The sequence below is a fragment of the Ranitomeya variabilis genome, chromosome 6 (genome assembly GCF_051348905.1).
Source record: "Ranitomeya variabilis isolate aRanVar5 chromosome 6, aRanVar5.hap1, whole genome shotgun sequence".
Lineage (NCBI taxonomy): Eukaryota > Metazoa > Chordata > Amphibia > Anura > Dendrobatidae > Ranitomeya > Ranitomeya variabilis.
The window spans coordinates 73,931,894-73,946,829 of NC_135237.1; the positions used below are offsets into that span (position 1 = coordinate 73,931,894).

At 40.5% G+C, this 14,936-nt stretch overlaps 1 protein-coding gene across 1 annotated transcript; it reads left to right on the top strand.

Annotated features, from left to right (window-relative positions):
* The first annotated feature begins 8,122 nt into the window (after positions 1-8,122).
* Positions 8,123-13,478, top strand: CRYGN (crystallin gamma N). The gene is made up of 4 exons (XM_077271850.1): positions 8,123-8,280; positions 10,650-10,898; positions 12,108-12,253; positions 13,249-13,478. Exons 1-4 carry the CDS (start codon positions 8,260-8,262, stop codon positions 13,382-13,384), a joined length of 552 nt encoding a protein of 183 aa, XP_077127965.1. The 5' UTR covers positions 8,123-8,259; the 3' UTR covers positions 13,385-13,478.
* Positions 13,479-14,936: the final 1,458 nt, after the last annotated feature.

The window sequence follows — 14,936 nt, forward strand, 5'->3', positions numbered from 1 at the left end:
TATGTCACCACGGAACAAACAGACCAACTGTTGAGGGGAATTTATTAACAGGAGTAAGATTCTCCTCGCAGGGAGTAAACAGGGGGTTAATAAGGATAAATCAAACAGTAAACAATTAAGCGGAATCAAAAGGGTTAATGAGTGTTCTTGTAACTTATCAGTCCAGGGAGGTCCTGACTGGAGGGTCCTAATTCCAACGTGGGTACAGTCACCAGCAGCGCTTGAGATCCTGAAGTCTCTCCTCTGTGTCCTGAGAACTGGAGACTCCGGGGTTAAGTCTTTTCTTCCAGTGAAGCTGAAAGCAGGAAGTAACTCAGCCACTCTGCTGCCAATCTCTGTATATCAGGCTGGCAGGCTTTCTGCAGTAGCAATGCTACACACACACCGAGCAGTTTACTTGTCATACTAGGGGTCCTGGCTTGTCAGTGCGGTCACCGGGGCTACGCGCTCAGGTCACTTTCAGGGGATACGTCTTCTCTGATTATGGAGGCTTCCAAGTCCACACTCTCACATCCAGCCTCCACTATGGCTGGTATCTCAGCCTCAGTGCCCTCACGGGGAGCACTCTTTTTTGGGGAGCGCGGCACTGCAGCCTGCTCTGTGTCTGGCGCGTTGTCCCCTCTGTCTGGCGCGCTCTGCTCTCCCGCTCTTTTCTGACGACACCCCCCTCTTCTTGTCTGCCCCCAGCAGTCACATGGTCTCCTCTGTCCAGGGCAGAAAGTCTTCTTCCCGACAACCCAGCTGTCTGACTAACCTCCTTACACAGTCTCTGTGTGTCTACAGACTTCTTAATTCCAACATGCTGCTCATGCTAGTAGGATTAGCCAGTGTTGCCGACAAGAACGATTTGAATTCTTCTGGCCACATTCTGACTACATGTGCTCGGTCACACACAATTTACTTGTATTGAGCAAGGCCGAGCACGTCTAGTCAGCACGTGACCACATGTATGCAAATACAGCACGTGACTGCCCACTCTCACCAGAAACCCTGGAAAATCCTTATAGCAGCGCACATGCTGTAAGGATTCAGAAGTCTGCAGTTGCATAGAGTGACAGCAGACTTTCATAGGCAAGCTCAGCTCAAGAGACAGGAGAGCATGTGGACAGCGCAGAGAAGATCCAGTGAATAGAAAGTCACAGTCCAAATGTTTAATTAAGCTCCTGCCTAGTTCCAAGCAGTACAGTGAAGTTCCAAGCAGTACAGTGATACCTATATGGTTCACAAGCCTGATGATGGTTGGTAACAGCAACTTTAAGCATCTCCTCACCATTGTTAAGGACATAGTTGGAACTGCAGGTTAATGTCATACAATTGTATTTGGGGCTGGCCTGAAACTACAATTAATTGCTGTACTAATCTTAGCAATGTATTCATGTACTGATAGAAGTTCTGGTGATGTATTGCTGTATTGATGTTGATTCTGATCATGTTTTCCTATACTGATTGTGGTTCTGGTGATGTATTACTGCACTGACGGTGGTTCTTGTGATGTATTACTGTATTGACAGTGGTTCTGGTGCTGTTTTACTGTACTGATGGTGGTTCTGATGAGGGTTCACTGTACATACAGTGTTTCTGATGATTTATTACTGTACTGACAGTGGTTCTGGTGATGTGGTCATGTATATGTTTTAATCTTTAATTTATGAGACTCGATACTAAAACATTTTAAGGTCAGTGTGCTGGACTAAACTACAACTGTCTGATTGTCTGTCAGCTGAAAAAGAAATTGAAATCTGGCATATGTTATCTACAATATCTCTCGCTAAGCTTTAAAAAAAAAAAAGATAAACTAAAAGATCTTGAAAACAAGTAAGTATTAAGAAAACCTTATCTGTGGTCACTGTATAAGGAAATGACTAACATTTCTGACCCTGAGTCACCATGAAACATTTATTTTGATGGTAATTTTATTTTCAGACCTCCCGTATTACCAATAAAAAGTGGCCACATGTGATAACTGTCCATCATATGCACTGAACAGCCATAACAGTAAAACCACCTACCTTTTTTTAAAGGTCCATATTGGCAACATTATAATTCTGACCTGTTGAGGAATAGACATGTTCAATGTGTCACCAAGATGTTACCAGATCCTTTAAAAGGTTATTACCAAAATCACAATATTGTCTTATAATAATGTACACATATATTTATTAATTTGCGCCAATATAAACCATTTTTAAATCTTCTTATTTTGCACATGTAAGGATATGGACCATGTTTCCCTCTTGAAGAAACAAGTCTATTATTGTAAAATGTTAGGTGATGCATTGTGAACTGTGATATATACACCATGTTCCAAATTATTATGCAAATAATATTTTTCTCGGATTTTCCTAAATGGTCGGTGCAGATGACAGTCAGTCAATAAAAGTCATCACCTGTTAAAGTATACATCGAATTTTATTGAAAAAACCTCCCAATGATAACAGTATAATCTCCAAAATGAATAAAAACTCAAAATGCACTGTTCCAAATTATTAGGCACAGTAGAATTTCTAAACATTTGATATGTGTTAAAGAACTGAAAATGTTCATTTGTTGAATTTGCGGCATTAGGAGGTCACATTCACTGAACAAAAAAGCTATTTAACTCCAAAAGATCCTAACAAGCCAAGTTACATGTTAACATAGGAACCCTTCTTTGATATCACCTTCACAATTCTTGCATCCATTGATCTTGTGAGTTTCTGCTTGTATTTCTTTGCATGAAGTCAGAATAGCCTCCCAGAGCTGCTGTTTTGATGTGAACTGCCTCCCACCCTCATAGATCTTTTTGCTTGATGATACTCCAAAGGTTCTCTATAGGGTTGAGGTCAGGGGAAGATGGTGGCAACACCATGAGTTTATCTCCTTTTATGCCCATAGCAGCCAATGACTCAGAGGTATTCTTTGCAGCATGAGGTGGTGCATTGTCATGCATGAAGATGATTTTGCTCCTGAAGGTACATTTCTGCTTTTTATACCATGGAAGAAAGTTGTCAGTCAGAAACTCTATATACTTTGCAGAGGTCATTTTCACACCTTCAGGAACCTTTAAGGGCCCTACCAGCTGTTTCCCCATGATTCCGGCCCAAAACATGACTCCTCCACCTCCTTGCTGGCGTCGCAGCCTTGTTGGGACATGGTGGCCAGCCACCAACCATCCACTACTCCATCCATCTGGACCATCCAGGGTTGCTCGACACTCATCAGTAAACAAGACTGTTTGAAAATTAGTCTTCAAGTATGTCTGGGTCCACTGCAACCGTTTCTGCTTGTGAACACTGTTTAGGGGTGGCCGAATAGTAGGTTTATGCACCACAGCAAGCCTTTGAAGGATCCTACACCTTGAGGTTCGAGGGACTCCAGAGGCACCAGCAGCTTCAAATATCTGTTTGCTGGTTTCAAATGGCTTTTTAGCAGCTGCTCTCTTAATCCAATGAACTTGCCTGGCAGAAACCTTTCTCATTATGCCTTTATCAACACGAACACGTCTGTGCTCAGATTCAGCCACAAATCTCTTAGGCTACGTTCACATTTGCGTTGCGTCGGGCGCAGCCGCGGCGACGCATGCGTCATGCGCCCCTATATTTAACATGGGGGGCGCATGGACATGCGTTGTGTTGCGTTTTGTGACGCATGCGTTTTTTTGGCGCAAGCGTCAGGGCGCAGAGGACGCAGCATGTTGCATTTTTTTGCGCTATAAAAATGAACGCATGCGTCACAAAACGCTGCGTTTTGCTGCATTTTGCATGCGTTTTTGCGTGCGTTGTGCGTTGCGTCGCCGACGCAGCACACAACAACGCAAATGTGAACGTAGCCTTAACAGTATGATGATCACTCTTAAGTTTTCGGGAAATATCTAATGTTTTCATCCCTTCACCAAGGCATTGCACTATTTGATGCTTTTCGGCAGCAGAGAGATCCTTTTTCTTTCCCATGTTACTTGAAAACTGTGGCCTGCTTAATAATGTGGAACATCATTTTTAAGTAGTTTTCCTTTAATTAGAATCACCTGGAAAACTAAGTATCACAAGTGTTTAAGATTGATTTTAGTGATGCATTGAGCCCTGAGACACAATACCATACATGAGTTTATTTAAAAAACAAAACAATTAAATCTTTATGACACTTAAATCCAATTTGTATAATAATTTGGAACATGGTGTAGTTTGACTTGTGATGTGTGTTGAAGGTGTTAGTAATACTGATAGTGTGTGTAGTTTTACAATAGGAATAGTAAGAGCTAATGTTTGTTACTTGCCCAGAATGAGAGGTGCTGGGTTGCTTGGAAAGTGACAGTTTCCTGTCATAGGGTCAGATAAGGCCTTGAGTGCATAGCAAGTGGACCTAAAGGTGCAAGGTGAGCAGTGCCGTATTCTGGGCTGTCCCTAACCGAAGTATGGGTATAACGAGACAGAGTGACCTTCTGGAGATGGGTCTTTAGAGAGGACATCTATCAGAGAGACCTAGAGTTGATAGCTGGCAAAGTAACGGACCTAGACAGGACTGAGTACGAGAGTCGAATAGATTGTCCTCAGCGGGCGTTCCAAAGCATCAGAGAGCTTGAAGCTAAGTTCAGACATTCTGGCACCCAAAGGGGAAGGAAGACGTGGAACCCCGGAGTGAGCAAAGGGCTCTTGTTAAGCAGAAACTGTAAAGTTAAAGCTGGGTTGTGGTGAAGTAAAGAGAAACAGTGGACATAGAGCGCAATTGAGAAACTATGGAAACTGTGTAGAAAATGCTTTGAGTTGAAAAGGAAACGTTCATAAGACTGTGTACCCTCTACCTTCTGTATACGTATATTACACACCAAATTTCCGTTCAGTAAAAAGTTTATTTTTGAATGGTGGTCTCCCTTATTGAACTATGAACTATGAAACATCTGGTTTTGGCAAACCAGCAACGTCCATTACATGCGGCCTGTTTGGGAGGAGAGCCCCCACAACACAAGTTCACACACATAGCCAAGACCCCCACTTTCATATAGCATGCTGGGGCGTGACAAACAAAAGCCTCACTCATGGCTTCCTCCCAGTGCCACGTTACAACCACACCACCCCAGTCTTAGGATGACTTTTCAGGGTCTAGTTATCCTCCAGTTGCCATTAGAACCATACTGTAGTAATTCCAGTGTTTATGATCAATCAAGTGCAGTGCAGTCTTTCTTTCAGCTAGATTTTGCCAGCATAGTTATGCTTTGATATGTGTGTAGAATGGAGTTTATAATGTGAGGGATAATGCCACAAAAATGAGCAGAGCCTCCTTCATTACACTGTTGGAGCTCATAGCAGGAAGCATTGGTGCCTGTGTGCTGGTAAGTAAGAAGAATCTTGCACAGCAGGATATAGCTCCATACAGGGAGTTAAGAGCAGAGATATCTGAATTCTGACAGTGAGGATATTACATGCCATTAGTATTGGCTGCAGGGCTTAATTTTATAATTAAGGGTGCGTTCGGGTGTGAGATGAAAGTCAGTAGTCACTACAGGTGGCTACAGGCTTCTGAATTCTCACAGTGCATGCCCTACACATTTTTAGGATTCTCCCTTGCACAGGTATGTGATTTGTACACTTTTGGCCACATTCAGACTAGACGTGCCCGGCCTTTCTCAATTCATTTTCATTAAGTGAGGCCATGAGTGAGGCCACGCATGTCTAGTCAGCACGTGACCACATGTATGCAAATCACCAGCACGAGAGAATCCTGACAGCATGCAGTGTGCTCTGTGAGAATTCAGAAGTCTGCAGTCACATAGAATGACTGCAGACTCATCGCAAACTTGGACAACACCTTTAATGCTACTAGCAAAAAATATGAGAATTGTAAAATTGTAAATAGTAAGCCAGTAGTCTCCAAAGCAGAGGACAATCATCTAGAGATATCCAGAATCTTGTTGGAAAAAAAATCAAGAATTGATCAAGATTTTATCCGTAAGGGTTACCCAGGACTAACTTATTTTTCTCTTATGAGCCTAAGAACTTACAGACAAGTAGTTGCTAACTACCTGTCTGTTTTGTCTAGTGCCGATCTCTGCCAACTCAGAGTGGTCACGAATTACTCCTGCCAGCGATTCTGTGGCTTTCAGTGACATTGTTACTGTTGATGTCATGCTAATTGACAGCTGGCTCCCCACTGCATAACTGCAAGGAGATGGCTGTCAATCAGCAGGATGTCAGCAGTTACACCATATTGACAAAGCAGCCCAGATGAGAAAGAGCTGCTCTGTTAATGTGTAACACCAGAATTGCCAGCACGAGTGGTTGGTGATTGTTCTGAGCAGGAGATGAGCAGAACAGGCAGGTACTTAGCAACTACTCAGTTCTTAGCCCCATGAAAAAATAGTCTGTATATTCAGAAGATAAGTCTCAAATATGGACATATTTATTACATATTAGATGAAGTGCCCGGCATTGCCCGGGCATAGTAACTAACTGTGGTTAGTTATAACATATTATTGTAATTATATTGCACGTAAAAACATTTCACATCATATATTCAACACTACAGATTTGCAACACAAATTAACTAAATGATTACCCAAATATTGATAGTATTTTATTTTCAACTCATTCAAGAGCCTTTTGATAAACAACATTTTTGGTTTTTCCTTCCGGTGCAAAGATGAACAGATTTTTGGCAGTTCCAACTCTTGACCAGGCCACGTAAAGTTGACCATGAGAAAAGCATGGAGATTGCAAATTGATCCCTACTACTTTCAAGGACTGTCCCTGAGCCTTGTTAATGGACATTGCAAATTGCACTAATTGCAATAAAGCATATCGTATACACAGCCTACTTCTTCTGCAGCACCACACTTTTCTCCTTTAGCGCTCGTTCACACGTTATTTGGCCAGTATTTTTACCTCAGTATTTGAAAGCGAAAACTTGGAGTAAAACAATCAGAGAAAAAGTATATTAGAAACACCTCACCACTTCTGTATTTTTCTCCCACTCGTGGTTTAGGCTTATAAATACTGAGGTAAAATAGTAACCGAATACTAAACGTGTGAATGTGGCCTTATACACAGCCTCCACCTGCAGTGCTTCACTCTTCTCTATACACAGCCTCATCCTGCAGCAGCACCTCACTTCTCTCATTTTCCCATTACGCCTCTCATTTTCCCCTCACATCTCTCATTTCCCCTCACATCTCTCATTTTCACCTCACACCTCTCATTTTCCCCTCACTCCACTATTTTTCCCTCACTCCTCTCATTTTCCCCTCACTCCTCTCATTTCCACTCACTTCTCTCATTTTCCCCTCACTTCTCTCATTTTCACCTCACTACTCTCTTCCCCTCACACATGCACAGCAACTTCCTGTTATTAGCACAGCAGTGTAATCCATGAGGCTCCTCCCTTCCCCTTAACGTCATGCCTCACAGGAGCAATTCCATTCTAGACATGATGGAGCTAGATGTGGCCTGTGCCTGCCGCGCACTGATACTCTGAAGGCGGTGGCCTTGATTGTAGTTCGCAGCGGCTGGAACATTGCAGCGGATGAATTTTGCAGGGTGGCGTTTGAGGTGAATGTGTCTCTGCCCGTGTGCGCTAACAAAGTGGGCCGTGTGGATGGGGCTTTGCGTGTGGCATGAGTGTGGCTATGGGTAGTGGGTGGGGCTATGTGGAGTGGGCATGGCTTGATACATACACATACATACACTCAGCTTTATATATATAGATTTATTACATTTTACATCTTATAAAAAATGAAGCACAGAATTGATAAAGTTGACATTGCAACATGAAAATTTCTATTTTTATGCTTTTTCCCCCATAATATTTATCATAAAATTGGCTTTATAGTAATGTGCTCTGGCAGCAGGTCATGAACTTGGATTCCTGTTTCTGTGCCTCATTCCCAGGATTTATTAGTGGGTTCATGTGTATTTCTATAAGTTATTCGCAGCATATGGTAAACTTCTCTAAAGCTCCCGTGTTACACACTGAGCAGTTCTTCACTACATGCTTTATGCTCTATACATAAAAGGTGCAGCGAAACAGCCATTCTCATCAGCCAAATTCCTGCAGAGCAAATCTTTTGTCTGCATGTCTACAATATGTTGAAAGTCTGGGATCAGCAGTGTTAGATAGAGGGGATTGTGTCTACCAAGCAAAAATGTTAAACCTTCTATAGTTGCTGTATTGTTCTATGGGGCTCGCGATCTCAGCCTCTGTCTGAACTGTCATATATATTGGAGTGTCCAATTTTTCTGCCTGTCACATTTGTTGGCTCCTGTGTTCGTTTGGACACTGTCCAGTGGAACGATGTCTCAGTATTCTGGAAAAGTAAGTAAACGGTTTAAGTTCTGCTATACATGGGTATATAAGTACAGGCACACGTACACACACATGTACACACATATACAAACCACGGGTATATAAGTACAGGCACACATACACACACATATACACACATATACAAACATATACAAACACATACAAACACATTGACATAACTGCTATCAGACAGACTTTACTAATAAGTCCTACTACTACTATTACTAAGCTAGTAGTTTATGGTTAGGTTGATAAAGTGGTAAAATGTAACATTTGGTGGAATAAAACCAAGACGCAAATTTTACAATTAGACAATTGTTGCTTGCCACATCACTTACTATGCTTTACAGGGAGAAATATATATCTGTGTAAAAGGCATGTTGTATCATCCATTTTTTTTTTTAGAAAAGCTATTTCAATAAAGACTGTATATATATATATATATATATATATATATATATATATATATATATATATATATAATGATTATATGTGCAGTATACTATAACTATATATAAAAAAGAAAATAATAATTGTATGGATATATATTATAAATACTATAACTATATATGCTATATAAAAACAGTCTCAGTTTCATGCTCATCATTTTTTATGTATCACTACCATAAACGATGTCGGAGAGGAAAGTCAATGAGAGCCTATCACATTGTAAACAATGAAAGATAGGATTCTGCCTGCAGCCAGCATGTATGCTTGCATATACTTCTAAGTATTAATGTCAGTATGTTTGCGCCGTGAGATGTAAAAATAATAAGAAACTTTCAGGATCATCGAGAAAGTCTCATTAGCTCCAATGCAAACTCTCCAAAAGGGCCCCCAACTATCAAAGGTCTTGAATAATATTGGTCCTTTCGTATGGTCCAATGAAACTTTTTGGGTACCCTAGGCTGTGGGAGAGGAAACTCAATGAAAGCCTATAACATTGTAAACATCCCTAGATCTGTACACTCAGATACATCTAGGTATGTGTATATATATATATATATATATATATATATATATATATATATATATATATATATATATATATATACATATACTTTACAGGAAATATTTGCTTTATTGATGTATGACATGTGAGAACATTGATTGACACTTGTAGGAAGATAGCCGTGTGCCTGCAACCAGCGTGCATGCCCGGATACACTTCTAAGTATTAATATCAGTATGTTTGCACTGCGAGAGGTAAGAGAAAGAGACTTTCAGGATCATAGAGAACATACAAATTCCATGCTGTCATGAGTAAAATATAAACTAAAAAATGATAGTGTTGGCCCCCTCAAAAATAGGCTGAGATCTCAATTCCCGAGATCTTGGTGCAGGGTTCTCCATCTTCGCATGCGCTGCCCCCTGGCAGCAATTTTTCCGGAGTGCACCACATAGTAAACCATGTAAGTGCGGGGGCTCTATTCTTTCACAAAATGTTGGCAGACCCCCTCACCACCGAACACCGAATCTCATCCCAGCCTGCAGCAACGCTCCACTCTTGCCTCCTCCAGCATCCAACCTGGGACCCCGCTTCACCGCAGCCACCACCCCCGGTAAGCAATAGGACACATGGATTATAAGAAGCAACACAATTTCATTAACAAAATTTTTTTTTCCTATTTTTCTCCTCAAAATTTGGGGTGCGTCTTATAATCTGGTGCATCTTACAATCCACAAAATAAGGTATATTGTATATGCTTTACAATATAAAAATACTAATTGAGAAAACATCAACCACTGAGATCCATACTATGATGTGGGAAGTTCCTAAGTCACTAGCTCTTGCTTCTCTTCGTCTACTTTCTTTGGTCAATCATACAACATGCATTACTCAGCAAACATTTCTCGGAATAGATGTCTTTATCCTTGATTTAAGGTTTATTTTACCATTGGTAATATGAGTTGTAACTGGAATTGCTTTTTATGCTTTGATGATCTTGTCCCAGGGGCTATGATGAAATATATATCAACACAAATGACTATATGACTAATAATGACCATTTTCTAAGACAAGTCTATCGAAATGTTGAAATATTCCTCCTAATGTCTTGGGGAGCTTCCCAACATGAGCTCATGCGCAATGATGGAGGTAGATATTAGTAATGCATTATCATTTTTTAAGATCTGAGTATATACGTTAATACATATTTAGGTTTGGGTGATTTCTTTGGTAAATCCTTCAGAGACATTAAACATTTTTATTTGACAGAAGCATCTGCAAGTCATTTCCTACAAAACAATCTTCTTTGTTCACAGATTCGTTTTATATACCAATCGCATATATTACATTTCCACGAGACAAGGAGTCAGTGCCACCTATTTCATACTTGGCCGTATATGTAAGGAGATTTTCTCTCTTTTTGTGTTAGATCATTTTCTATGAGGGAAAATGTTTCACGGGAAGGAAACTGGAAGTCTTTGGAGACTGCGATAACTTTCAAGACAGGGGATTCATGAATCGTGTCAATTCCATCCGCGTAGAAAGTGGAGCCTGGATCTGTTATGACCATCCTGACTTTAAAGGACAGCAGTATATTCTGGAACGAGGAGAATATCCAGACTTCCATCGCTGGAATGGGCACAATGATCATATGGGATCCAGCAGACCCGTCAGAATGGTTTGTTACTTTTTTTTACTATTTACTGTCCACGGTCCAAGTCATATTCATCAGATAAGTCTTTAGTTCATATAGAGAAGTTATAAAGGGGATTACTCATAAAAAGCCTCCCCGGTATTCAACTGATCACTATGGGTTCAGCTATGGAAATCCTAGATTTTCACCATACAAATGAATGGCTGCCATGTAGTGAGTGTTCCCTGTCCATCCGAGTGGGGACTGCTCTTACTTGGAAGGTTTCTGCTCTAATTCATACATCCCGAGGGAAGGAATCCCTTTTCCATACCCATATGTAGTATGTCTTAATAAGGTGTAAGACTTTACAGACACATTGGAAAATGACAAAAAATCATTATGATTATCAGTGGTACATGTCCACAATTCTGATAAGTAGACATCAGCTGCATTCACTGTGAACTCTGGGATTATAATAATGGTCAAAATAAGCTGTATATATTTCTTCAGCTTAAAAAAAAATCATGGATGCCTTAATGTGCCCTATTTTATGAGCTGTCCTGGAATTTCTGGACGGTTGGTAACCCAGATGTAAGGGCATGTGCACATCTGCATTAGGAATTACATTTTCGTGTTTCATCATAGGGACAGAAGAATGGATATCATGCAATGGATGAATCCATCACATGTGGGCCTGTAGAAGCGCCAGACATAATATCATTAAGATATCATGTCATCCACTGAATTTCCTTCATGGCGGTCAACATTTTACTGGAAAAACATAGTAGAATACTGTTATCCCATCCACTAAAAGTGATTGAATCTATGATTGAGCCGCCGACAAATGTGGTAACAGATCCTAGTCCCACACTTGTATTGTGTTACTCACAGTGACCGATATTAATGACATTTATCTATGGCGGATATATGTGAAGATGATAGCTGCAACTTATCCAGTTAGTTTAGTTTATTTGAAAATCATAATAATTGATGGCTACTAACTTGGCGATTTTGAGAAGGTCTTCAGATAACCTTCCATCTACTGATGTAATGTTCAATATTAGTTATGAAAGATACGTCACGTCTACACCACAATGTACGGTTACACGTGTTTTTCGTAGATGAGGTCATGAAGCCATGAAATAGCTTACCAGAAACATTATATTTTAAAACTATATAACAAAGAAGGTTCTGCTGCGTTGGATAAAAGCTCTACTGTATTTGCTCCTTCAGGCTTTTCTTTGTATTTTGTAGCATGGAGAACATTACAGACTGGAGCTGTTTGAGGGAGGTAACTTCACTGGTCAATGCATGGAGTTCTGTGAGGATTGTCCTTTCCTCCAAGGACGGGGATGGAACAAGAACTGTGTAAATGCCATTAAGGTCTATGGAGATGGAGCGTGAGTATCACATTAAGAGGAGCGTAATGTAGACAGCAGAGTCCTCCTAGAATGGAAAAAACATAAATGATGCAGAGAGCACAGTTGTGCTTCAACTATGTGCTTATTATGGAGTGTAAAATACACAATGCACAAGTTGCACCAATAATGTCTACCCCTGTGCATGCATGGATACAGCAGATTTTGTCCTGAATTTTTTTTTCATGGTGTCCCACAAAGTGAAGAAATATGCCTTTGGCCTTTAGTAGAGTTAAAAGACCCCCATGTATGTCAAGTTAGATATTAGAAAATGGCTTTGTGATAACTTGTTAATCAATGGGGTCCGACCACTGTTGCCCATACCAATTGGCAGAACAGGTGACCTTTATCCCCGTTAGAATGGAGTGTAAGCTCCATTCTACATTCATTTGGTGCTGCCGAGTGCTGCACTCGGCTTTCTCTTGGCAGCCCCATAGAGAACGAATGGAGCCTCGGTCGGGTGTCTGACCTGACTCATCATTTCGCAATGGGGATAAAAATTTTGGTCTGTGTGGGTCCCAGCCATAGGATGCCCAACCAGCAGCAAGCTATAATCTACCTGTGGATAGCTTATACCTTATTTCACTGGACGACACCTTTAAATTTTGCTTTGGGGTCCTATGGTTTATGTGTCGGTGACTCCCTGTGACTGCCATGCTTGCATTTGCTATAGAATTATTGGATGCCATTCTAGAGGGTAACGTTATTACAAAATCTGGTTACTAAATTACTAGATTGACTATTGATCTACAGATTTATTCTGACAGCCATATTTAATGTCAGGAAGGGAATTTATTGGCTTTTGCCCCGTGGAGTTTTTTTTGCCTACCTGGGGATCAACATTACAGGATGGTAAGCTAAACTGAATTAAGTGGACAAACTTTTTCAGATTTACAAACTACGGTACCATAAGTTTCTGCATAAGCAAATTTAATTAGTGCAAGTTAATATGTATTTTTTTTATATGTATATTTTAGCTGGGTACTGTATGAAGAACCCAACTATCGTGGACGTATGTACATTGTGGAGAGAGGAGACTTCCGCACATTCAATGAATGGCAGGCCCAGAGTGCGAATATCCAGTCAATCAGACGGGTCGTAAACTACTTCTAAGTGCTGAATTTCAGCTCAGTGAAAGGGACATTTGAACTCTTAATAACATTTACCTCTTCTTTATGAAACATGCTCAATAAATTCCTAAATTGTGTGCGTGTGTCATCTTCATGATTTATTTCCTTTGAATTAATATGTTCTCTGCAGAATGTGTCGCTAGTAGTGATGAGCGAGTATACTCATTGCTCGGGTTTTCCAGAGCATGCTCGGGTGGTCTCCGAGTATTTGTTAGTGCTCAGAGATTTAGTTTTTGTCCACGCAGCTGCATGATTTACGGCTGCTAGACAGGCTGAATACATGTGAGGAATGCCTGTTTGTTAGGGAACCCCCACATGTATTCAGCCTGTCTAGCAGCTGTAAATCATGCATCTGCATGTCGACAAAAACTAAATCTCCGAGCACTAACAAATACTTGGAGACCACTCGAGCATGCTCTGGGAGACCCGAGCAACAATGCTATTCGCTCATCACTAGCTGCTAGCAGTTTGTGACGGTGGAAGGTGCGATATTTGCACATTTCCAGAATTGTCTTGTCGATTCCGAAGTGTTTCACGATGACTCACATTATAAATGTCAGTATTCACGTAGCTGAGTGGTTAACCATAGATTATAGACTGATCCTTCTCACTGTAGCCAATTTTCATTTGTGCGCTTTCGATTTTTACTCCCTTTCTTCCAAGAGTCATAACTTATCCAAATTTCCATCGAACGAGAGCTTGATTTTTGTGGGAAGAGTTGCAGTTTTGATTGACACCATTAATTTTAATATACAAAGTATTAAAAAAAAAGAAAAACTGTGATAACAAACCTGTATAGGTTTTATTTTATTTTAGTGATATAAAACAGTCAGAAACTTGTAAAATGAAAAATGGTGTTTTCTGAGACCTGTAATGTTTTTATTTTTCCATTGATGGAGCTTTGTAGGGGCTTAATTTTTTGAGCGGTAAGCTGCCATTTTTATTGATACAATTTTCTAGCACATGCGATAATTTTATCTCTAGTAATTGCATTTTTAGCTGTAGTTGTTGAATCCTATAAATGAAAATTTGATTTTCTAATCAAGGGATAATGATGAGGGTCTGCCTTCAGCATTTCTCAAAAATATGGTAAATCATTTTTCGGCATCACATTCCCTTTTTTGCTAGATTGCGCCACAATTTATTTGTTTACTGCAGGGTATTTGCTCATGGTTTGTGAAACTCTTTGCTCTTGGAGCGTAATAAGTGAAATCTCTGGGGGGCATCTGGGGGCTTCCTTCCCAGGCACTGCCAAACACAGGTCCGCAGCTGATCTAGCAGTCTCAGAAGATGACAGTATCCTAGAAGGGAGGCTCTGGAGAAATGCTCAGTGAGTCTGCAGGCAGACATTTCACATGCTCCAAAAACCACAAATGTGAATATCTGAAGTGAAGCTGCACAAAAAAAGGAAAAGAGAGGCAGAATCAGAGGAACTCAGGGATTTTCTTACGGTTTTTAACTCATTTTTTTAACAAGTGACAGGTCTACTTTAAAACGACATGCATTATAGTTGCTGGTAAATACTGATTCTTTTC